Raw genomic sequence first — 25097 nt, 5'->3', positions numbered from 1 at the left:
GGAATGCACATAATTTTGTAGTTAAATGTATTTTCAATTTTTTTTGCCAGGTCTACATACGTAAGGTAACACACAACAATACACTTTATTCACCATTAATTTTAAAATCTTCATAGGCATGTACTGGCAAGTTCAGTCCAATATTTCAGTGGCTCTACCTCGACAGTCTGGAAAGCCTGCAGGAGGGAAACATTGAGTTGCCTGAAGCCGATGTGGCACCATGCAACAGTCGTTATGATGGACAGATAGCCGTATTTGGTAATGAGTTCCAGAAGAAGCTAGGTAACTTGAAATATTTCCTGGTAAGTTGAGTGTTAGGTAATGTTGTGTCTCATAATACACTACACATACACAGATATATGATTACTAATGGTTGGAAGTCCCAGTCATTTATCACTTGAAATGTGTGCAATCATTGATGTGTCTGGCTCATGGGTGTATGGTACACTTTAAAGCCATTCTATGACTTGTTGACTGGATGAACTTGACTTGAATTTTGCTTATCTGGATGTCTCGTCTACGTTGGATACAAGTGTAACAGTGATATCTACTAAAAGCAATCGACATCAATTTCTTATGTTCCAAATGTTGTTTACCTTGTACAATCTGTTGTATTGCATAGCCTTTATACTTCTATGCTACCTTGGTATTAAATTAACACAGTCTATATTGCTATGTGAATAGTACCATAGCTGAACCCTTGTGAATACTTTACTCAGGTTGGTGCTGGAGGTATCGGTTGTGAAATGTTGAAGAATTATGCCATGATGGGTGTAGCATGTGGAGCTGATGGGAAAGTGTTTGTGACTGATATGGACAGTATTGAGAAGAGTAACCTGAACAGGCAGTTCTTATTCCGTCCTGGAGATGTGCAGGTACGTAGTGTGTGTGTACATGTGTGCATGTGGTACCTGCTTGGAAATCATATATGCTCAGTGATGTCCAGTTGCTGTTGTTGATTCCTTGAGCAAGAAACTTGACTCATATTATGTTTCACATAATGGTTGAGAGGTTTTGGGTGCCCACACTTTAGCAGTACAGCCTCCTGCAGGGTACCAACCATGCCCCAGGAGGATTTGTTTGCGCTAATTAGTAGTGTTTAAGTAGTGCACAGTGTTCCACTAGGTAGGGGTGATCGTGTATACAGCAGCCAGGACTTTTGCTTTCTGTTTGTGTGTGTGTATGGTGTGTTTGTATTGTGTACAATACAAATAGCCAGATACTTACTTATTGTGTTTTTGTTAATTTTATAGAAAATGAAAAGTGAAGTTGCTGCTAGAGCTATCAAACAAATGAATCCTGGTATCAATGTGGTCGCCCATCAGAACAGGGTTGGCCCTGAAACTGAGGGTATCCTTGTGTGACTGATGTCAGCCAATAAGATTTGTTTGTGTGTGTTTCATGTATATGCCTAGCTGTGTGTACACTGCGTAGTACATGCATGCATGTGTATGTGTGCATACGTGTGTATGCTTATTTGCATTTACTTATTTGCATTTACTTGCGTGTGTGGATGTGTTTATGTGTGTGGATGTGTGTATGCATGCATTTGAAATTATCAATAGTAGCACAGTATTAAGGGGATTCTCTAAAGAGCAGTTCAACACCACTCTACTTTATGTGGTATAAATTGAGTCAATTGACTTTGATGTTGACTTTGATGTTGGTAGCAAATTGACAGTTTTACTGCTCTACTTTGTTTTGTTAGGGAAAACTCAGAGTGTTAAATGTGAATGTGTGGATAGTTTGTGTAGTGTGCTGTGTTTGAAAGAAACAGGTGGTGGGTGATTTAATTAGTGGTGTGAATCCATCCACAGTATTCTATGAATCACCCAGTGCCTGCCTAGCAGTGTCTAGCAGTTTCTTTAAGTGTTCTACCAGTTGCTGCTGTGAAGCCATGTTAGTTGACCCTTGTAAAAGCTAGCAACATCACCATGGTTTGAGTTAATAAGGTCATGTAGGAGCTGGTCACCATGGTGATGTGTGACATACATGGTTATATGATCTTGATTAGCTACAATCAGTTCACTGATGTCATCCCTTTTACCTAATTTCCTTTATCTGGTGTGATTCTAAGGATGAAGTTATTAACATTTTTAATGGGTGAGTGTGCAGTGTGTGGTGTGTGCAGTGTGTGGTGTGTACATATGATGGATGTGTAGTTTCGATAAAAGATTCGTTGTTGTACACCATAGGCTGGAAATTTTTAGTTAATAAAATTCATGGTTGAATTATCAACACAGATAGATTTACTTGTGAATAAAAGAATTGTGTAAAAACATTATTTCAGTATCTTTATTAAACTCTCCCTGGCTAGTGAATTTTCACTGGTCACTTAGCAACTTACACACACACACACACACACTGGCTGTCATGTGAACCCAACAATTGTCACATGTGACCATATTAATTATATCCTTCCTTATTTGGTTATAAACTGTGTAAAGAAGCCCTTGGCAGTATGGTGCTTTTCTCTCTGTATGAGTTGTGTAATGTGTGTGTGTGTGTGTGTGTGTGTGTGTGTGTGTGTGTGTGTGTGTGTGTGTGTGTGTGTGTGTGTTTGTTTTGGGACTAGGAGCACTTGAGTTGCTTCATCTAAGATCAAAAACACCTTTGTTTGGCTTTTATTTGTGTAATGTTTGTACACGTTTGCTACAAAGGTTTGTACAAAATTGATACACCCAATTTATATGCTTTGGATAAATTTATCCTCACATGTAGAGGTGATAGTGTTGGAAGATCAAGATGGACTCACTCCATAGTACATGAGTCCACATGTATACTTCTGAACCAGAAGTGGAACCTTTAGGAATAGATCTACTATGTTTTTCTGCAGTACTTTTCATTCCTCGGTTGTGTAATGGTCTAGAAAGTAGAAGTGTGTGTGTGTGTGCATGCGTACTGTGTGCGTGTGTGTGTGTGAACTAAAAACCATGTGGACCCCATCTCAAGGAGTGTAGTGGCAATGGCAGGATGTAAACACACTTAAACAAGACACAAACATACAAAGGTGTGGTAGTAATTGTAAATCAAACAAAGCACTGGTTTGTTTTGCACCACAGTCAGGGGTTAATCTAGGGGGGAGGGGGGTTCTGGGTTAGCTATTGGCCCCCCTAGGTTTATACCTAAAGCCTTGAGAAATGGAAAGGTTTACTTGATCCCAAAGTTGTATACTCGAATTCAATGGCATCACAATAAAATTTCACCAAAATTGAGTATATGTATTTACACCTAAATTTTCAAAAATTTCCTGGGGGAGCATGCCCCCAGACCCCCCTAGAATCCGAAGCCACTTACTTCCCCCCCTCCCCCCCCAGCTTAATATTCTGGGTTGAGCCCTGCCACTGTTTATTTCTACACATCAACATAGGCAAGTGGTCTACAGGCACTTACAAATATGCAGTGTACACTTCAAGAACTGTGGTGTTGTGAACACCAAACTGAGTGTTTGATACACTTTTTACTAACCACATGGTAGTCCTGCAGGAACCATGACTAATCAGTGGTCAATACTGCTGGCTATATAGAGGCCAGTGTGGGAGTATAGTGGTCATGTGGTGTAAGTATGGCGGTTTGCATGAGCCTTGCAAAAAAAAACGCGAACTCGGATTTAAACTGCACGTATGCGCATTTTTATTATGCTGTAGCTGCTTTGATTTGATATGGCATATAGCTGTGAAACAAAACGAAGTAGTGCTTATAGTGACGATTTACGCTGGCGGATGGTCTGGCAAAGGGAAGTATTTGGACATGGGTACCAAACAATTGCCCAGAATTTAAATGTAGATGCTTCCACTGTGTGGAGAACAGTGAAATTGTTTAGAGATTCAGGGTCAGTGGATAACCAGTATGCAAAGAAGTCTAGATCTGCTCAGAAGTTAACTCCTGTACTTGAATTCTACATACTTCACACTATACTCAGTAACCCAGGAATATATTTAAGAGAGATTCAAGCAGAGCTTCTTGCCATCACAGGAACTGAAGTTTGGTCTTCATCTATATGCCATTTCCTCAAGGGAAGGAATTTAAGTCGTCAGAAACTAAGAATGGTAGCTGCTCAACAAGATGATGATTTATGGGCTCAATTTGTATGTGATGTTGCCAGTTATGAGCCTGAAATATTGGTGTTCTTGGATGAAACTGGTTGTGACAGGAGAAACAGCTTAAGAAAGTATGGATATAGTTTTACGTGGAAAATCTGCTATGTCCTAGAAACTACTTGTGTGTGGAGAGCATGTGTCTGCAATAGCTTTTATGTCAGTGAATGGCATGCTTGATCTCAAGGTTGTGTCTGGTAATGTGAATGGAGACATTTACACTGATTTTGTTGAAGAGGTCCTTCTACCTCATTTGATACCATTTGATGGTAGGAATCCACACAGTGTTGTCATTCTTGACAACTGTGCATTTCACCACTGTGAAGAAGCTGTGAAGATGATTCAAGAAGTGGGGGCAATTGTGCATTTCCTCCCCCCATATTCACCTGATTTTAATTCAATAGAAGAAACATTTTCTAAAGTCAAGAGTGAAATGAAAGTAATGGAGAAGCTAGCACAAGTTATCAACATACAAACTATAGTACGGCTGGGCGATAGTGGATTTTTCAATGTCCGAACGATAGTAAGACACTGTTCACGATAGACGAAAGCACAACGATAGTGAATATTCACCTATTTTCTACTTATCACTTTCAAAGAGATATGCAAGTAGGTATGTTACTTATGGATATGTTTTCACTAAGAGACAAAACAGCCTATTTTTGCTCCCAAATATTATTTTTAAAAACATTTTGCAGTAATATCTACGTATTTTTACATGTTATTTACTGTCCGATACTAATTTTTCTAATGATAGGCGATACCGATAGCGATACTGTCCCAATATTTCGATATGTTCATACTATCCCCCAGCCCTAAACTATATAGTACTGGCAGCATTTTCAATTACAACTGTACATGACTGTAACCAATGGATTAAAGATAGTGTGATTTATTATTGACTTACAACTTGCATTTACAACAAGCGTATACACACGAGAATTCTTAAAGCAAGCATACGTATATATACTTACACACATGACAAGTCTTACACGCAACAGTCTTACAACAAGCATACACAAACACATGGCAATAGCAAGTGTATATATATGCATGGCAAGTCTTACAGCAAGCACACACACACACAACAGTTTTTACAACAGGCATATATATACACAACAATTCTTACAGCAAGCATTTACGTATATGATCATTTGTGTCCTAAATGCAAAAAAATAAATAAAAATCACAAAATTAAAACTGATCAGCACACGCAGTCCAGTTTATCTACTGTATATTTCTAAGAGCATCTAGTATCACTTCCTTCTGTTCTATAAACTCACTTTCTGACAATACTCTGTCTTCCATAAGTTGTTGTAAATACTTAAGCTGCTCAAGATGCTTCATTCACAATTCTGCAGCTTTATAGGGTGACAATGCTGTATTAGAAGGTTGACTACCATAGACAAGTGATGAAGAAAACGCCTTACTGCAGCACCAGTAAGTGCTTCTGTCTATGATTCTTGCCCTTTCTTTTTAACATGACCAGTTATCATAGGCACCTGTGGTGGATCACTTAAGCTTTCATGCAGTCCGTTTGCAATCATTCTTGCCCACAGTTGTAGTTGAGGTCCTGAATACTTCTCTCCATGCTGTTGTTTTAAAGCTTTAAATGTTTTGTCAACTTCCTCCTCCTTTTCATACCTTTTTGTAGATTTTTTTTACAGGTGACCGATCATGATCACTCGAATCACGACTGGATGCACGGCTTTCACAGTGAGAATCAGACTGTTGTGCATCACACCACAGATATACATCACCACTTGTAAACTTTTCATTCATCACTCTCAAATCCTGATCAATGGTAAGCCACCTCTTCGAATGATTTGTCCCTCAACATTATAATTAGGTGGAAGACCAGCACTCAACTCAGTGCATAAGATATGGTGTAACGTTGCTAATGAATTGAACTGGCCTTTGTAGCGATGTAGATCCCTGACACACTGAGGTGTTCTTCTAGAACCATTAAAAACTTTCATGTGATAGCGAATTTCTGGGGCTGGCTGGAATAGTGGTTCCTACAAACAAAACATGAATATTTCTCAACTGACTTCAGTTGTGCCTATACTTGCTCAAACAATATTTCATTCTTTACATACTACTTACCGAACGTGAAGAGAACTGCCGATTTCCGTGAGGAACAACAGCGACAGACACCCGTGTACCCGCCACATTCAACACAGGCACTCCCACCATATTAAAATACTGGTTACGCATGCACTGCTTGGTTCAGTATTTTTTTGCAAGGTTCACATAAACCGCTGTACAGTGATGGTTGTGATGGTATCTCCTAATAGTGTATGGTTTGTGGGTTGTAGTTGATAACAAGTCATTCACTAACCAAATGGAGGAGTGCACTAGATCATCCTACAAGTGTGGGCTAGCTGATCAATAATCTTTAGTCTAAAGAAGTTTATGTGGTGCCTACTGAAAACACATTGCATTAGTGTGTAGGTGCAAATCAATCATCACTTGGGTTTTTGTTGCATTAACAAACATTGTTGTTATCAGTCTTGTTTACTTAAATAAATTAATAGCCACAGCTACTATAGCTTTCAGCAAAGAAAACCTTGTGGCCACTATGTGATGGCAGTTACTGTGCTACTATGGGCTTTTATGGGAGTAGTCCACAGCATTTATCTGGACTGACCTTGTTTAATCATCCTTCAATACTATCATTCATTTTAACTTCTCTCAAAAATGTTATTTCCTGGATTAAAGCAACTCCTTTGCCTGGTTTCTGCTTCAAACGTGTCTTATCAACATTTGCACCAGCATATTCAGATACATGCTGCAGCTCTTATCCAAGGGTGGCTCTTATGACAATAATTCTAGGCTGTGGAGTGCTACTATTTGGGAGTGGTTATTATACAAGCCGCAGCTATTAACCAGTCAAATTGGTAGTTTGTTGTTTGAGGTGGTCTGCATTCTTGCTGGATATATGTATTTTTATTTTGAAAATGAGCAAATATTGTTAATGTCAAACTCAGCTCTCATAACGTAACTTGCTAAATGGAAAATGAAGAGTTGTAGGGTACAGTGTGTGTGTCTAGTTGCTTGTTAACAGAGATGTGATTTCAGAAAAATTTAATTTTTAACCAGCTGATGTAATAGAAACTGACCATTCAGTGCTAGTATCATTTTCAATGTGTGTCAGTAAGTACACCCATACATGTGCTTTGTGGGTGACTGTGAGATTATATATTTCAAGGAACTATATTTGGTTATTTGCTATGTGATGTAACCTTGATGCTGTTATAATCAAGCATGACACCAGGTACCAGGCAGCATCAGAAAAACAGGTTTCCTCTACTGTGTGATCTTATGATGTATTCACCATCTTCAATGGTCGGAAAATTTCATGATAATTCAAACTTTGTGTACAAAGCCATCTGGGTACTGCTACCTGGTGACTGAAACCCATCATATGTTTGGCAAGAAATGTCATTATGTTGTGCATATACTGGACTGGCCATCTTCTGTATGTACATCAGTAGTTTGCGGGCTGTTTTTTTAAAGTGGACTTGTGATTCTGTCAGTGTAGTAATGCACATAAATGGTGTAAATGATGTAGAAATTGTCAGTGTAAATTACACAACAACAGCTGTGACCATTACCATAGATACTATACTAATAACACGGGATTGGAAGCTCCGTTCGCAGACTCAATATAATGCGTACATTCCAAATAAGCACTCCTCGTAGTTTCACAGACTTGCCTTTCAGTTGGTGAAGGCTACAAAAGTTTGGTTATTTTGATACCAACTTAGCTAAGGGTAGTGAAGAACCAAGGTAAGTGTATAGGATGATATATGAGCTAGTATTTCTATGCAATTAAGCTCAAATTGTCTTGTAGCACAACATAAATTGGGGAACACTACGAAACCGTATATTGTACTTGCCAAGTCTTTGAAGACATACAGTGAAAACTAATGGAATTGCATTAAATTACAGACAATTCCAAATGGCTTGTGCTACGCGTTGGTACAGTTCAATGCTTTTTCCAGAAGATTTTTAGTGTTGACCAAACAAGAAGTCACATAGTTTGTGTACCTGTTTCGGGTATTTCTAAGCGTCCTCCAGGCAATTGCTGGAATTATGGCAAAGCTAAGTGATTCGAGTGTGGCTTAGTGTAACAACTACAGTTCTTTGTTTTATACAGACGAACTTACAGGTCATGGAACAAAGCCAAATCCCGTCCTGTGATAATAGAGCATAGCAACGAAGATTGCAACATAACTAATGACATGACTCAACCGTCAAATTTATTACTTCCGGTACAACGAGGAGTGCCGGCACGCGAAACGGAGCTTCCAATCCCATGTTATTGGTATAGTATCTATGCCGTTACTTACTGGCAGTCTCATGGTTCACTTATTTCAATAGTTTATCCTGTCAAGGTGTGCTGATTCGTGATTCACAGTGTAAACAATTGTTCACATTATAATCTTGTACATGTGTGTGGTTAGTGTGATCAGATCAGAGGCCAGTTAAGTGCTCTAGTAATGATGACTGTAATGTACATGTGATGTTTACACACTTTATATCATGTAATTGTCAATTGTGTTAGTGTGGGGGTGATTGACATCCCATATCACTGAGTGATTTGATGTTTGTGTTATGTAGTATATACAGTTTTGCTGTATGTTTGTTATACTTAACTGACACAAGAAATTTACGATGATGCCTTCTTCGAGGCACTTGATGGAGTCACAAATGCTCTGGACAATGTTGTTGCTAGTAAGTAACCTTATGTACCATAAACACATGTTTTAAGAAAATGAAAGGTTCTATGTATATCTGATTTGTTATTTTGAGATAGATGGCAACAGTTAATGCACGCTTGTGGTATTCCAGAACATGTAGTGTATGTAAGTAGATGGTGTGTATTGGTGAGTGTTGCCATTGGTTTTCCTTGTTTCATTGATATCCTATCTCTTAACTAACTACCTGTGATATAACATTTATGCCATTTGTAGTACTAGTAATGCTCCCCACGTAATATCTATATATGTATGGAAACCTTCACCACATCAAACGCCATCCCTCAGGCAATGTGACTTTGTTGGCTTATCTCTCTCTCTAATGGAAAGCCGAGTTGGAGAAAAAATCTTTTGTTTATTTAGTGTTGTGTGATATACACATTTGTACAGTGTAAATGTAGAAGTCGCGTATGTGTGTTAGTGGTGGTGTCATATTACCAGCTTTTGGCTGTACAAATTAAGAGACTACAGGTATCCTTGTTGCGGAATGGCTTTTGGTTAGTTTGAAGTTTAGTGTTTTAAGACTTCTAAAGAAATCTGTCTCTCCAGCAACTTTCGAAGTGTTCAGATCAGAGCACTTAAAGAGACTATACACATGTATTTCTTGTTGTGGAATGGCTTTTGGGGTTGATTATTTTAAGTCTTCTGGAGAAGTGTGTCTCTCCAGTAACATTTATAGTTCCACTTGCAGAGCATAGGTATGATTATGTAGAAATCTTAAATTCTTTAAATGCAGCACATATCGAGAGCATGTGTTTCCCAGAATGTTTTACGTATATGTTAAAGCATAGCCGCGAGTTCGCCGAGTGCTTTATTAGCATCGAGGCCAAGCGCCGAGTACTTTATTTTTCGTATAGCACGAGCAAGGCTATGCTTTAAATGATTTATGGAACTTTCTAGTCGTGTAGCTTCACCATACACTAGGATTCGTAACTAACAAGCGTTGCACGAACTATTAGCGGCCTGAACGCACACAAACTAGTTTAACAAAGTAACTCACGCGTATTTCACCATACTTTGGCATAGTAGACGTTCATTGTGTCTTTTGGCAGGTTTTGCTCGCAACCCACAATCGATTCTATTGCGAGTCACATGGTGAAGTATTTCCGTGATATCTCCAGGACTTGTCCGTTTACATTAACAAACGTAACAGCAACGTTATCTTCTCCCAACCATCATCGAAGCATTTAGGTATGTCTATAAAAGCAATCCAGTGGTGGAACTCGTATCGGCTGGGGTGATTGATCACTCAGCGCGGCGAGGCTATCAGCCTTCACCGGCTTGGGTGATTAGTCGTACCGTAGGCTATTAGCCTACACTAAGGCACGTGGGCAACTGTGCTTTATTGCCCACAAAGAGTGCTTTATTGCACCACAAAGAGTGCTTTATTGAACGAATAAAGCACTCTTTGCGGTGCAATAAAGCACTCTTTGTGGTCGATGAAGCAGTTGGCCGGCTGAGAGTGTACTTTATGAAATTTAAAGTACACTTTTTCCTTTGATCTCGCCCACGCAAAGTTCTATAAAATACTGAAAATGTCTATTGATACAATACAATTGATACACTTGTACACTTTTCCTACAGGGAACTACATGGACAGGAGGTGTGTGTTCTACTGCAAGCCACTGTTAGAGTCAGGTACACTGGGTACTAAGGGGAACACACAAGTTGTCCTGCCCCACAAGACTGAGAGTTACTCCTCCACTCAAGACCCTCCTGACAATAAGATACCACTTGGTACCCTGAAGAACTTCCCCAATGAGATTCACCATACACCACAGGTGTATAGCACGTGTGTCTTATATTAGAAATGATTTATGAGATCACGATGACCTGATCATCTTGTGCTTACATATCTGAACCTGTTAGCTGCTAAAATAGTGAAGGGTGGTGTAGGTAAGTGACCTTTCTTCATCAAACAGAGTGTGTGATTGAGGGAGTGCTAGATAAACTGTGTTGTGATACTGTGCCAGTGACAAACCTGTATTGAACGTGACTGTTCTATTAGAGTATTTGCTGTTGAAGATAGTGTTTGTTCTATTAGAGCAATTTAGCAACTTTAGTTAAGCCATACATTTTATATTTTCTGGCCATGTTAGAGTCAGATAGATTAAGGGAAGAACACATGAAGTGTATGCTATTATTGCTATTATTCTTACTGTAGTGGGCAAGGGACACTTTTGAAGGACTGTTTGTACAGCCAGCTCAGAATGCTAACCAGCATGCCAGGTTGGTGATGTGTGTTGTACTAGTACCATTGAAGTTTTTTCCCTAGTGATTTGAGTTGTTTTTGTCTCATCTCCATGGTAACCTTCCATTTAGAGCTTACACACACATGATATATCATACACTTGACTATTTTGTTAGTTTTGTGACTTACCTTACCTGCCTTGGTCTGCACAAGACTAGTATGCTGTTTAACATAAAGGTAACAATTTCATTGGCTACAATACTTTATTTAAATTGCATGGAGTGGTTGGATCATCATAACTGGTATTGCTCACGGAACGCAACTACATTGAGAGACTTTGTTTCCTAATATGTAGTTGTGTTGTAATCCAGCATCATATACCGTCACACATCTTATGATCCCCACACATGATCAGTGTGTAATAGTGATGCTACAACATGTCACACTATCAAGCAGTGACTTGTATAACTAATCAGTGTCTACAAGTCTCATGGAATAGTGTACATTAACCATACCTCACTAGCTGTGTGTTCAGTGATAATGTAGTTTCATTGGCTTGTTGTGCACAAAGGTACTCTCTCTCTATTCAGGCTGTTTGTATTTACATAAGACTATAACTGTTACAGTTGCTAAGATGGTTTTTTGCATACATATACGGGTAGTAGCAGTGAAAAGTGTATGTTCGTTACTAAACTTTTTTTAAAATTTAGTGATCCTAAGTTTATTAATAAGACAATGAAGAGTGGAATGCAGCCGGTTAGTGCCCAATTTATGATACTTACACAGAATGATGTCATGTGGTGTGCATTAGATGGAAATACTCCAGCAGCTAAAGTCCAGTATAGTCAACAAACCGGGATCATTTGATGATTGTATAGCATGGGCTCGTAATCAGTTCCAGGAATATTACTACAATACCATCTCTCATTTGTTATTTAACTTCCCAGCAGATCATGTGAGCAGTAAACTAAACACCACAATCAATTGTAATAATGTTATCCTCTTCAGGTAACTTCATCTGGTCAAACCTTCTGGAGTAGTCCCAAAAGATGCCCCAAACCAATTATTTTTGACCCCACTGAGGTAAGTAATGTATTGGTATGTGATATTAGTTATCTGTAAATATTTTACGGTCATGAAACTGCTTCAAATGTACTATACATCATTTTTGTGAAGTTTGCCACAATCTATTTGACCTGAAATATAACAAGTTTTTTCATGGCAGTACTCCCATTATTACATGTCTTCTTATCACTGTAGACTTTACACATGGACTTTATAGTGTCTGCATCAATATTATTTGCTAAGATTTATGGGATAAAACGTAAGTTTACCACTGTGATTTGAATTATAGTCACACTTCAGGGGCAGATCCAGGGGGGGTTCAAGGGGTTACATGGAACCCCCCTTTTGAAAGAGCCTCTCTTTCTCGAGATATACTCTAATAGAGCAGTCAAGGTCAAGATACTCTAATAGAGCAGTCACAGTATTCTTAAGGGGAGCAGTGTAGCAGACTATGTATGTAGTTATAAATAAGGAAATATAGTTGGTGAGCAGAAGAGGTTGGTCACGCGTCATAATCCTATGACGTGAAATTATGCAACTAAGCATTGTTCTATGTGTTAAGGCTTGTTTAACAGCTAGAAAAGCAGTGCATTGTACTGAGAAGGCTTGTATTATTACTGGGACGCTCTGGTATGGTTATACAATCCGTCCTTTAGAATATTAAGAGGTATGAAGGTTGAATTAGTTCAACCCTTCCTTTGAGATCACGAGATGAATGATGACGCATGACCAACCTCCTATGGTTGGTGAGGGTAGCTATGGTGAGGGGCAGCCATTGTCAGCAGATGATGACATTTTTTATTTTTTTTTGGTCTTCAACTTGAAGTTGCAATTCCAGAGTGGAACCCACCTTTTAATAAGTCTGGATCCGCCCCTGAACTGTTTAGTATGTATCTAAGAACCATTGTAGTATCCCTTCAATAAATCCTGTGGCTTGTACTGTACAGGAGGGAAGCTCTGGCAAATCAAGCAAAAATTTAATATCATTGTTTATCTTTAAATTTGCCAAATCATGGGTAAAATACATGCCCCTTGCGTGCCATGCCCGGGCGTCCATTATTAGTTATCAAGCAGTCAACTAACTAGCAAATTCAGATTATAGTCATCCTCTGGACATGTTTTGTTTGAACTACATTTGAGGATACCATGATGTGTACTTCAAGCTCAGTGCAGTTGATGGCACCAGCAGGACTCTAGCTTTATGACCCAGTGGTCCTTGGTGAAGCAGAGTTACTCAACAGCAGGTTTACATGCTCGAATTGTATTGTAGAACTACAGAGGCGGCTATATTCGTCATGAGCAAAATATTTAGATGGAGAAAATGTTTATTGGCACATGATGGAGTAGTATAAAAATAACATTGTAATAGTTACACTACAGCCACTTGTGGTTTGCCTGATATGTTCACCCTCATCCTTGGGTAGCTCTACCTGTATAGTTTTCCATGTTGAAAGTTACATGTGGTAGTCATGTCATTGCTGTAACATATGGTATGATGTATATGTACTGTATCTTATTGTACTTTGCATGGGAGGATCAAAGCGATGCTGCATACTGTTCTGTCTAATTAGTAGCATACCTATACTGTATGAGTCATACAGTACAGTTATGCAGCTAATAGGGCAAATACATTACAGGAATTTATTTAAGAAACGTTATGAAAATAACCCACTGGGACAGCATGTGCAAGATGCTGTAAATCGCTAAAACCAGCCAAACTAATCCTACCAGTTCGTTTATGGTTAAAAATAGATTGTACAAACACTTCCTGATCGTCTGATTACGAAGTACAAACACTTCCTGATCGTCTGATTACGAAGCTATTTAAACATGATTCCACTAAGACAGCATGATTGATCACATGTGTGACATTATAAATCATTAAAACTAGCCAAACTAATAGTCCTATTAGTTTGTTCTACGACTAGAAGTAGATTATATAAACACTTACTGATATCCTAATTGCAGTGGTTTGAATACTAGAAAAAATCGCTCCAAGCCAGATGACCAGGAAGTACAATATAACAACACTTAAAGCACCGCCTATGCTTGTGTGTATGAAAAATACAGCACTTGAGAAGTGTCTCGAGGTAAGTACAGCACTTGGCTTTGCCTTGTGCTGTATTAACCTCTCGACACACCCCCTTGGGCTGTATTTTCCGTACACACGGGCGGCAATGCTTTAATTATAACTTATAGAACTTTGCGTGGGCGAGATCAAAGGGAAAAGTGTACTTTAACTTTCATAAAGTACACTCTCAGCCGGCCAACTGCTTCATCGACCACAAAGAGTGCTTTATTGCACCGCAAAGAGTGCTTTATTCGTTCAATAAAGCACTCTTTGCGGCTGAATACTCGTACTTTATTTTTCATATAGCACTTGCAGCTATGCTTTAACATATACTTATTGTACTTTGCGTAGGAGGATGAAAGTGCCGCCGTGTGCTGTATTTCCACACATTGTACCGATTAGCTGCATAACTGTGCTGTTTGAGTCATACAGCACAGTTATGTGGCTAGCTCAATGATTGGAACACCTTACCCCACGAAATTGTATCTGCACCTAATGTACTGATCTTTAAGACTAAATTAGATGTATTTTTGTATGACCGCCGGTTTGATTTTATTTAGATATATTTGAGATTAGTTTTATAAGACTTATCTTTCCTTTTACCAATTATTATACAACCAAGTACTAAAGATAATACGAAATGTGGTTAAAATTACGTCATTAATAATGAATGAATGAATGAATTAATAAATTAATAATGAATAAATAATAAATAAATAAATAATGTTTGAGAAAACTACAAGGCCTAAGGCTTCGCACTCACCGGGAATAGAATTCATGTTGTATGAAGAGACAATCGTATAATGGACGGGTGTTATCGTGAAGGTGATAGAAACATACAACGATTCTATTTAACGCCGACCAAAACAGTTAGCACGTGATGCCTACTATTAATAGATCAGGCGGATTCTAGACACCCGAACTGCTGTTCATTTGTGTTTGAAAGTGGGTGACAGCGACTCTTTCGATTGGAAGACGAGTGGTTGCTACCCTTGCTCAATAAACAACATGATTGGAAGTTGCTACTAATCGCTGGAGGTTAGTTTGTGTTGGTTAAAACACTTTGATAGTCTTGTTTCTTCAGTCTCGCGTAACAAGGCTACCTTCACTCGTGTATGGGATGGGAGAAAGCCTCACCTGGCAGGCTATTGTGCGAAGAAGGTGCAGTTTCCAGCTGGCAAGTTTGTGTGATGATGCATAGCTCTCCTTTAGTGCCAGGAGTTCCCAGACTGATCACTGATATGGGCCCTGTCAAATTGCATCCCACATACTGAACGCTGATGGAGAGAACAAACAACATACACAAAATCTGCCCTTAGGCTGTTAATTGCTATGTGCATGGTTGTGCTTGCTATTAACTGCTATTATTATATGTAGCTACAGTCTGCCGCCATCGGCAATGCTCTTTGTTCTCCTTTTTTTTTGGTCTTGCAGCATATCCATGGCATCATGTGATCATTTTAGTACAAATGACTCAGCTCATGTTAAATATATACATAACTCAGATATCAGTTGTAAGTGACAGACAGTTGAAATATTCTGCTTTTATCCCAATCTTACCATGGTCTGCTAATACATCCCTTATGTATATGTGCCAGTCAATTCCTCTAGAATTGTATTACTGTGCATCTTTTCTACCTGCACTGTTTGTACATGCCCCATTAGTAGGTTGTCCCGTGATTGTACTTGGTTGTATTTGCCCCGGCCTAGTAATAATAATAATGATAGCTAATTGGGCAAATACAGTACGCTTAGACAAATACAGTACAGTTATGCAGTGCCGTTATGTAAGGAAAGTTATGAAAACAATCCCACTTAAACAACACAGTTGATCATGTGCATGACATTGAAAATCACTAAAATTAGCCTACCAGTTGGTTCTATGACTAGAAATGTATAACATGAACACTTACTGATAGTCTGACATGGAAAATTGAAGCAACAACCCCACACAGATGGCACAATGGATCACATGTGTGACACTGTCAAACACTAAAACTATCCAAACTTATTCTACCTAATCTTTCTATGCGTCTCGAGGCAAATACAGCACTCGGCTTTGCCTCGTGCTATTAGCCTCTTGACACGCCCCCTTGTGCTGTATTTTCCATATACATAAACGTTGGTGCTTCAACTATGACATAACTGTAGTATGAGGTCATGGGATGTGTATTACTATGAGACAATATCCTGACATTTAATGTCATGTCATTTTCAGCCAATGATGATCGCAAGTACATCCATGATGTAGTCTGCGAAGTTCAGCTAGTGAAATTTGAACCCACATCAGGTTTGTGTTTGTGTGTGCATTAGTGTTGTTTTAGTAAGGACTTTTAGTTTTAGCTATAGTTATAGTCAGTTTCATCAATAATTTTAGTTTTAGTTATAGTAATTTTTCTTAATTCCTTTTAGTTATTGATTTAGTTATGGTTATATTCTCTGTGTTGTTTTAGTTTTAGTTATAGTTTTAGTTAAAAATGTGAAAATGTATTAGTTATAGTTATAGTAACATTTCTAAAATTGTTTTAGTTGTACATACGAAAATCTTTTAGTTTTATCTTTTCCAATCCTTTTTAGTTTTAGTTTTAGTTATAGTTTTAGTTAAAAATGTGAAAATCTATTAGTTATAGTTATAGTAACATTTCTAAAATTGTTTTAGTTGTACATACGAAAATCTTTTAGTTTTATCTTTTCCAATTCTTTTTAGTTTTAGATTTAGTTTTAGTAAAATATTTTGTTGTATTTTAGTTATAGATTTAGTTTTGATTATGTCACAGATTTGCTTTTAGTTATAGTTTTGGTTAACTAATACATATTTGTCTTACTAAAAGTACTTTTAGTTTTAGTTATAGCTACTGAACCACCATCAGGTCACAAACTATAACTAGTACAGTTTCATTCTGTGCTTTGTTCCACCTGTAGAACATATGTGAACTTATACGTGCAGTGGTCTGAGCAACATGGTGTTGTTTTAGTAAAGAGTTTTAGTTTTAGTTATAGTAATCCTTCTTAATTCATTTTAGTTATAGATTTAGTTATGGTTATATATTGTCTTTGTTGTTTTAGTTTTAGTTGTGCATAAGAAAATCTCTTGGTTTTAGTTATCTTTCTTAATTCTTTTTATTTTTAGATTTAGTTTTAGTAAAATTTTCTGCTGTTTTTTAGTTATAGATTTAGTTTTAGTTATAATATGAATTTGCTTTTAGTTATAGTTTTAGTTAACTAATATATATTTGCTTTACTAAAAGTACTTTTAGTTTTAGTTATAGTTAACTAAAACAACACTAGTGTGCACGTGTGCATGTATGTAGTTGTGTCGTGTCTGTGTTCATATGAATGTGTGAGCATGTGTCATGATCCATTGTGTTCATTGTAGGTGTTAAGATAGATACTACTGAAGCTGAAGCTGCTGCTTCATCTGGTGCTGCTACAGGTAATTGAGGGGTGGAGCTTTGAGTGATATAGTATACAGTGAACCCTCAGTTATCTGAACCCCTTTGTTCTCGGCAATGATAAAAGTGTTTAGATAACTGAAGCCAATACATTTATGTACAGAGTTCTGTTGAAATACTCTAATAAAACATGCACGTAATTAAAAATACTTTTAATTTTGGATAAACAAAGGTATGGGTCGGATAGCCGAGGGTTTACTGTAATTTATTATTTTAAAGAAGACTGTTGAGACAGTATTACATGAATCTGCAGTTATTTGGAACACAGCCTGGATGTGTGTACTAAAGGCAATTAGCTGCTTGTGGTCGGGTAGCTTGGCACTTGAATGGCCTACAAGTGTTTCTCATTGAAATAACTGTTCAATAAGAGTATTTTTAAGTGTGAGAGTGTGTTTATTATTGTAGCTGTATAATCTATCAAATGATACTCTGCTTCTTACACTGGAAAATTCTTTTGGGCAATGCTTGTTTACACAATACAGGCATGCATGGTGACATTAGGTGGGATAACTTGATTCTTATAGCCTATGATTGCACATCGATTGAAAGTCTGTTCACTGGGCTACTTGGAGGAGTCTAAATGAACACTGTAACTACAGTGGCTTACTTGTTATGAAGCAATGAATAACAGCAACTTGCATTTCCATGTTTAAAAGTCTTGCTACGTTGATTGTGAGTTTACTGACGTGAGTCATATATAGCCTGATAGAAAATTTAATAGCAAAACTAATGGAACTTGTTTCAAGGTGATGGGAACAACCACCATCAAGTTATGGATCATTTCATGAAATTTTGTAAAGGGTTTGTGTAAGTTGCTTACACAGCTAGTTTTGGTCTCACCGTTTAGTGTTTGGTAAAACCCTAGGTATTGTTTTAATCGTTGTTACATCACAAGTAGAATGATGTAAATTGCATAGCCATAGGATGTACACATCGAAATTTACAGCACTTAGTGTAAGGCAAACGTATTCAGTAAGTTTAGATCCAGTTTTCTGGACTATGCTGGTTTAAGGGTTAATTGTCCAAACAATTTACTTATCATTAATTGTCAGACACCATGGTGATTTGAAGGTCTACTATATCATACAGTATGATAGTACTGAGGAGGGACCACAAAGGAGTAGGCGTGGCCCACGAAATAACATCACCCAAAAACCAGCCTCAATTTTCCCTGATGACAATGAGGCAGTACTGGTGCTCAAGATACCATAATGGAAATACACAGTAGGGATATAACACTTCTTATTGTTTTACTGTGATTTAATATCATGCACTACTCCAACTTGTTTCAGTACTTTTTATCGATGTGCTATGGTCCCTACTCTTACATGAAATTCCAAATTTTTATCTGTACTTGTAATATGTGTTTGTACTATTGTCAAGAGTACATAATATTAATTTTGTATTATATCATGACCTCTTGTTATATTATCAGATGAGAAGGAATTACAACAAGTGGCAGATTCTATCCCTGGACCGGTCACGATGTACCCTGAAGAGTTTGAGAAAGATGATGACACTAATTATCATATGGACTTTATTGTGTCAGCATCCAACCTCAGGGCCACCAACTATGGCATCACACTGGCTGATAAACATCAGGTAATGTAACATGTATAGGGGACTCCTTTTGTGTACTTTGAGAGTTGGGACCAATGTTTTATTCAAGAGGTCTACCATGGAAGTGTACATTGTAAATTATAAATTAATTGTTGTGTTATTCTCTGTACAGAGCAAGTTGATAGCTGGTAGGATCATTCCTGCTATTGCTACTACTACCTCACTGGTTGTTGGGTTGGTGTGTTTGGAGATGTATAAGGTGTGTTTGTCTGTGTGTACATATTATGTGTGTGTACAAGTGTGCTGAGTTGCAATAATGCAGTGTGTAGACGTATTGATATACCATATAGTAAAAAACTTCGGTGGTAAAAAGTTTGGCGAAAACCCACTATTGCAAAATTGACGAAAAAAACTTTGGCAAACAGGGCTTAACCTGGAATTTTTTAGCTACCACAAACTATACTTCTCAAATGCAACATAGCTACACGTGAGTGATTATCAACTCGCCAATTAAGAGGTGTGGCAGCTGTTTTGATCGCGAGTCTATTCCTTGCATTGAGGGATGACGGCTGACGATGGAAACGGTAGCCGCAACTCTTAATTAGCAAGTCTTTTAATTGTTTGCACGTAGCGATGTTGCATTCAAGTGGTAGCTACCGTACAAGTGTATGCATTATTCACTCGTTCTTGTAATGTAGAGAGCAATGTTTAGATTTTCGTGAACTCTTGTGGGACAATGAACCTTGTGACAATTACAAGGAACGCTTGGGGAAATACCTACAATACCTGTCACGATACTTCAATACCCATCCTTTCAACATAATCTGCTCATGTGATTGCTAAAAATAATTGGTGGATAAAACTTTGGCGATTGTAATAATATTATTCACCAAATTTGCCAAATTTTTTTTACTATACAGTAATTGCCTCTGCTATATCACAATTCAGTGACAATATAAAGTGGAGTCTACACATTGGTGTATGTTGTTTATTAAGGACCTATTTTTCTTCAAGAGGCATCAGTACCATTTAGTTTAACTACAATGTAAATAATTTTATTGTCAGCCATTAAAATCTTACACATGTCTAAGTTAACAGGCCACGATATGTCAATATATCACAATATGTGATACAATTTGACTTTGTATCAGTACAGCATCATCAGTACAGTATCACTATTTTAATGATACAGTACAGTATATTGTTACATCTCTAGTGTGTACACATATAACTGTATGTGTGTGGTGTGTTTGTTTCTGTGTGTAGTGTACAAGTTAGTGTCTGCCTATCTGTTGAGTTTGTAATATACCATCATGTATCTGTTGTATTCCATTTCAGCTGATCAACAAATGTGAGAAGATCGACACATACAAGAATGGCTTCATTAATCTTGCTCTGCCGTTCTTTGCCTTCACTGAACCAGTTCCTGCTCCTAAGAAAAAAGTAGGTAGAAAATTGTACTAGTAGTATACCATATTAGTGGTGTGATGGTGAGTCCTGCCTTATTTGTCATAATTCTAATTATCAGTAAAGAATGTCAATAATTGGCAGCCATATTAACAGTCAACCATTTGCCAAATGTATATCCCCATTATTTAAATTATGCACAGGGTGTGGTTACTACCATATATGGACAGTTTAGTGGCATAAAACTTGGCTATAGCTATTGGCAAATACAGTGATACTTTAGTAATCACCATGTTTTGTCATGTGTGACTACACATTGGCTTTAGCTAGTGATGGCTGGAAATGTACTTTTGCAGCTGAAAACTTTAGTGGTGAATTAATGGACAGTTTGCCAATGTTTTATGCCTCCAAAGTTTTCTACTATATGGTAATATGTTTTACCCCAACTAATGCCTACCGTGATATTACTGTTTGGTTCACAGTACAATGACAAGGAATTCAATCTGTGGGATCGTTTTGAACTGGACAGTAAAAAGGAGGATGGTTCAGAGATGACTCTACAAGATCTCATTGACCACTTTAAGGTGTGTCTAGTGTATTCTAATGGTTTAGTGATTATCTGGTGTTTGATTTTATTAGAATACACATAAACTAGAGATCACCATGGTAACACAGGGAGTGTCTATGTTGTATTCCTTCTTTATGCAAGCAGAGGAGAGAAAGGAACGTCTTACAATGCCGTGAGTGCATGTGCATGTATATTTTCTTCTCTGGATGCTCCAATCTTTTGACTACTGCATTGGTCCCAGATTTGATGTCTTAAAAGTGCCCTTGGAACAGGAAACTTGCTCCATCCATGTTAATGGGAACTGGAAACTGGAGTAGCAGCCAGCTGGCTGTGTTAGTGGGTACTCTAGTAGACTTTGGGTCAGTGGGTCAGCACCCCAGCAGGGTACTTGGTGGAGTTAGCTATCTAGGGATGTGCCAACTGTCACATAATGGGTGATATCCATAGTCGTAATGTTACTGTACATATATCATTCTATTTAATGGACACCACCACCATATCACACACCTTGTTCCCCTCCTACAGGTTAACAGAGGTGGTTCAGAAGGTATCAAAGAAGATTCCATCATATGTGAACAATTTTGTGTTTGAGATCTGTTGTGATGGTGAGGATGGTGAAGATGTTGAGGTGCCCTACATCAAGTACAAGTTCCGTTAGTAACTGGATCATCTTGTCTGCTGTGTTGTGTGTACTAGTTAACACTATAGGATGTTTAAATTATTATTATTGTTTTTAAGAATCAGAATGCTGTTTAGACACTATGTGATAAATGATTGCAGGGGGAACCTGTATGATATATAATATAGACTAACCAATAGTGGATCAAGATGTCCTGATTGAAGTCTAGCTACTGTATTACACATACTGAGGTTTTGCGTATCAGCAAATTTTTCAGTGGAAGTCACAGGTTCTAATAGTTCTTGTGTGACAACAAAAGACAACCAAATTCATGTGTACAAGATTTCAACCAATCAGATAGCTTCTGAATTTCAAAATGTAATTGCACGTGACTTCTACTTTAAATATAAATTTTATCGCGCAAAAACTTAATTACAGGTTAAAGTTCAAAAATAAGAATGATTTTGATTGGTCGAAATATTGTGCACGTGAATTTCACTTGTTATTGTCGCAGAACTTTGGAAAACTGATATTTCAAAATTTCTAGCAGGCTTCACAAGTACTTTGGACGCTTGATTGGAGTAAAGTGAGATAATCTGTAGTATAGTTAGTGCGCATAATCGTGCTGTGTTTCTTATCATGCATCCCGAGAAAGTGTATGGCTTTATGGTGGTGATGCGCGGAAGCGAAACTGATCGTATCCCAAAGTCAAGTAAGAATGCTACGAAATTTCAGGGTGTAATGGGCGTGGTTTTGAAGTACCGCATAGAGGGAAACTTTGGCGGGGGTAAACTTTGGCGAATAGCAAGCTAAATCGCATTTGGCGAAATAAACTTTGGCGAATTCAAGTTCAATTTGTAGCTATGAAAATGTTAACCTCAAGTGCTACGAGTAATTGGCCGGTTAAACTTTGGCGAATTTGTAGCGAATCGCCAAATTCGTCAAAGTTTCCCTCTACGGTATTATGCAAGGGGCGTGGCCTTTACGCATGCGTGTACAGTATATAGCTTGCTTTACGAATGGAAAAGCGCTTAGTTATCTTTAATATTTTCTGTTGGTTCGAATACAGAGGTTTTGCAGTTGCTTGCTTACTATTGGCAGAGGTTAATCTAGGGGGAGGGGGGCACAGGCCCCCCCCTGGGTTAGCAAGTTGCTCCCCCCCCCAGGCTTATACCTAAAGCCTTGAGAGATGAAAAGGTTTAATTGATCCCAAAGTTGTATAATCAAATGGTCAATATTCAATGGCATCACAATAAAATTTCACCAAAATTACACCTAAATTTTCAAAATTTTCCTGGGGAGGATACCCCCAGACCCCCTAGAATCTGTAGCGGTTTAATTTGCCCCCCTTAGCTTAATATTCTGGGTTGAGCCCTGGTTGGTGCTAACAAATTACGTACTGGTAACTAATATAGCCAATAAAATTTATGGAATAAACGATATGGGTACCGTAAATATTCTAATAAACATGTAATTCTTTAACACGTCACAAACGTTGACTCAATGTATTGTGGTCTATGGGGAAAAGTCCAAATAGCTTCATTGCGTCTACAGTAGACCAGCTACGGACGATTCTTCAACAACAAATTCCTCTAACTCGAAAGTAATAATGTGTTGCAATTGAGAAGCTGCATCCGTAGCTCAAGTGGTGAGTTATTATCTGAGCCGTATTCACTACCCATACTTTTGTATGGGATTCACGAGAATGAGTCACCGTTGAGACTTGGCACCGCGCAAGCCTAATTGATCATTTTTCTTTCAAATAATGTAGTATGCATATCGTCTATTCAAACTGGCATGCATCACTCAAATTTTATTAGCTGCTCACTGCACATGCACGAAGAAATCGGTGTCAAGCAACCTCAAAACCTCTGTATAGGAAGTTGCATTGTCTTTGCAACTGATGTTATGCACGATTTGAACATATGAATGTTTCAGAGGCTCCGACTCTCACACCTTAGGCATGATTCTCATGATTTGACCTTCAATCTCACACCCAACATTTGTATTCTCACGCCTACAATTTCTTCCTCCCAGGATTTTCTATGACTAGTTATACATTTAATTTGACGTTTAACGACTCACTAACTTAGCAGCATGCGTCGGAATGTCGATGTATTAGCAGTCACATGATTTCTTGTTCAAATTTTTTTTGGCAGTCGGAACTCTCAATTAGTGATGTGCGATATGTGATATATATTGAAATATCGTAATAAATTTTTTTATATTGTGATACAATATAGAATCTTTATATCGTGATATAAGCCAAAGTATAGATTTTAGCTATAATTTAGTGAAAAATGTACCCAAGATGTCATTGTACACTGTACTTTTTTGATAAAAGAGCTTGCAATGTTGTATGCTAGTCATGTACTATGTTGTATTGAACTTCTAGTACATCACTGCTACAAGTGTCATCAGTGTAAATACACTAGCTGAGTGATGAGTTGTATATCGTGATATATATCGTGATATATATCGTATTGTGATATGTTGTGTGCAATAATCGTGATAGGAAAATATCCTATATCGCACACCACTACTCTCAATGGTGGTGGGGTGTTTCCTTTTAGAGATGGGTTGTATAAGGACAGCAAACAGGGGTATCCGCAAACAGTGTATTGGAACTTTGAAAAGTCACTTGGAATCCAGACAGGATATTAATAAAGTTCAGTTGCAAGATAGCTATGCTATGTGGACATGATAGAAGCCATGTAGTTGAACTAACTAGGCATCTCGTAAATACACAAGATGATCATTAAAGTGTGTAGTCCAGCTGATCACGTGATCTAGTCATGGTTTCCATGGTAATCGTAATGAATTTCCACCAGCGTTGAAACCGGATCGGGTCATCCGGGTCACATTTTCTCCGGGTCATCCGGGTCTGACCTGGTTTACAATTTATCCGGGTCTGACCCGGATTGGATCACGTGAGAAACGAAATTGTTCGTTTGACGATGTGGAAACTTATAAACGCTATCGCGTAGCTCTTTCGTGAGCCACGCCCACTTATCGCATTACAACATACGCGGGGGTAGCTATTGTCAGTAGGTGAAGACCTTTTTTTTTTTTTTTTGGTCTTCAACCTACAGCTAGGCTGAAGTTGCAATATTTACTCAACACAAATCGAACGCTCAAAATGTAGACTCGTTCGCTCGCTCGAGACTAGCCGAAACACGTCTCGGCTTTAATTAATCTGGGTCACATCCGGGTCAAATCCGGGTCAGTGGGTCATCCGGGTCAGCGGGTCATCCGGGTCAGCAGTAGTGACCCGGTTTCAACGTTGATTTCCACAATCATAATG

The 25097-nt window shown here is 38.1% G+C and overlaps 2 protein-coding genes across 2 annotated transcripts in view; both read left to right on the top strand.

The window, feature by feature from the left end:
* The window catches only part of LOC136252145 (ubiquitin-like modifier-activating enzyme 1), a 571137-nt gene that overhangs the window by 47563 nt on the left and 498477 nt on the right, over positions 1-25097 (top strand). Inside the window, exons 18-23 of the mRNA XM_066044535.1 lie at positions 10445-10641; positions 11025-11089; positions 11762-11807; positions 11863-12006; positions 12060-12134; positions 12312-12375. Coding sequence (XP_065900607.1) covers positions 10445-10641; positions 11025-11089; positions 11762-11807; positions 11863-12006; positions 12060-12134; positions 12312-12375 — 591 coding nt within the window. The remainder of the gene's footprint in view (positions 1-10444; positions 10642-11024; positions 11090-11761; positions 11808-11862; positions 12007-12059; positions 12135-12311; positions 12376-25097) is intronic.
* LOC136252738 (ubiquitin-like modifier-activating enzyme 1) lies at positions 16393-21936 on the top strand. Its single transcript, XM_066045306.1, has 8 exons — positions 16393-16477; positions 17564-17620; positions 19075-19241; positions 19372-19458; positions 20538-20642; positions 21089-21190; positions 21246-21346; positions 21700-21936. Exons 1-8 carry the CDS (start codon positions 16393-16395, stop codon positions 21830-21832), a joined length of 837 nt encoding a protein of 278 aa, XP_065901378.1. The 3' UTR covers positions 21833-21936.

The sequence above is a fragment of the Dysidea avara genome, chromosome 4 (genome assembly GCF_963678975.1).
Source record: "Dysidea avara chromosome 4, odDysAvar1.4, whole genome shotgun sequence".
In the NCBI taxonomy this organism is placed as follows: domain Eukaryota; kingdom Metazoa; phylum Porifera; class Demospongiae; order Dictyoceratida; family Dysideidae; genus Dysidea; species Dysidea avara.
The sequence above is the reverse complement of the archived record's forward strand: the minus strand, read 5'-3'. Positions and strand labels throughout refer to the sequence as shown.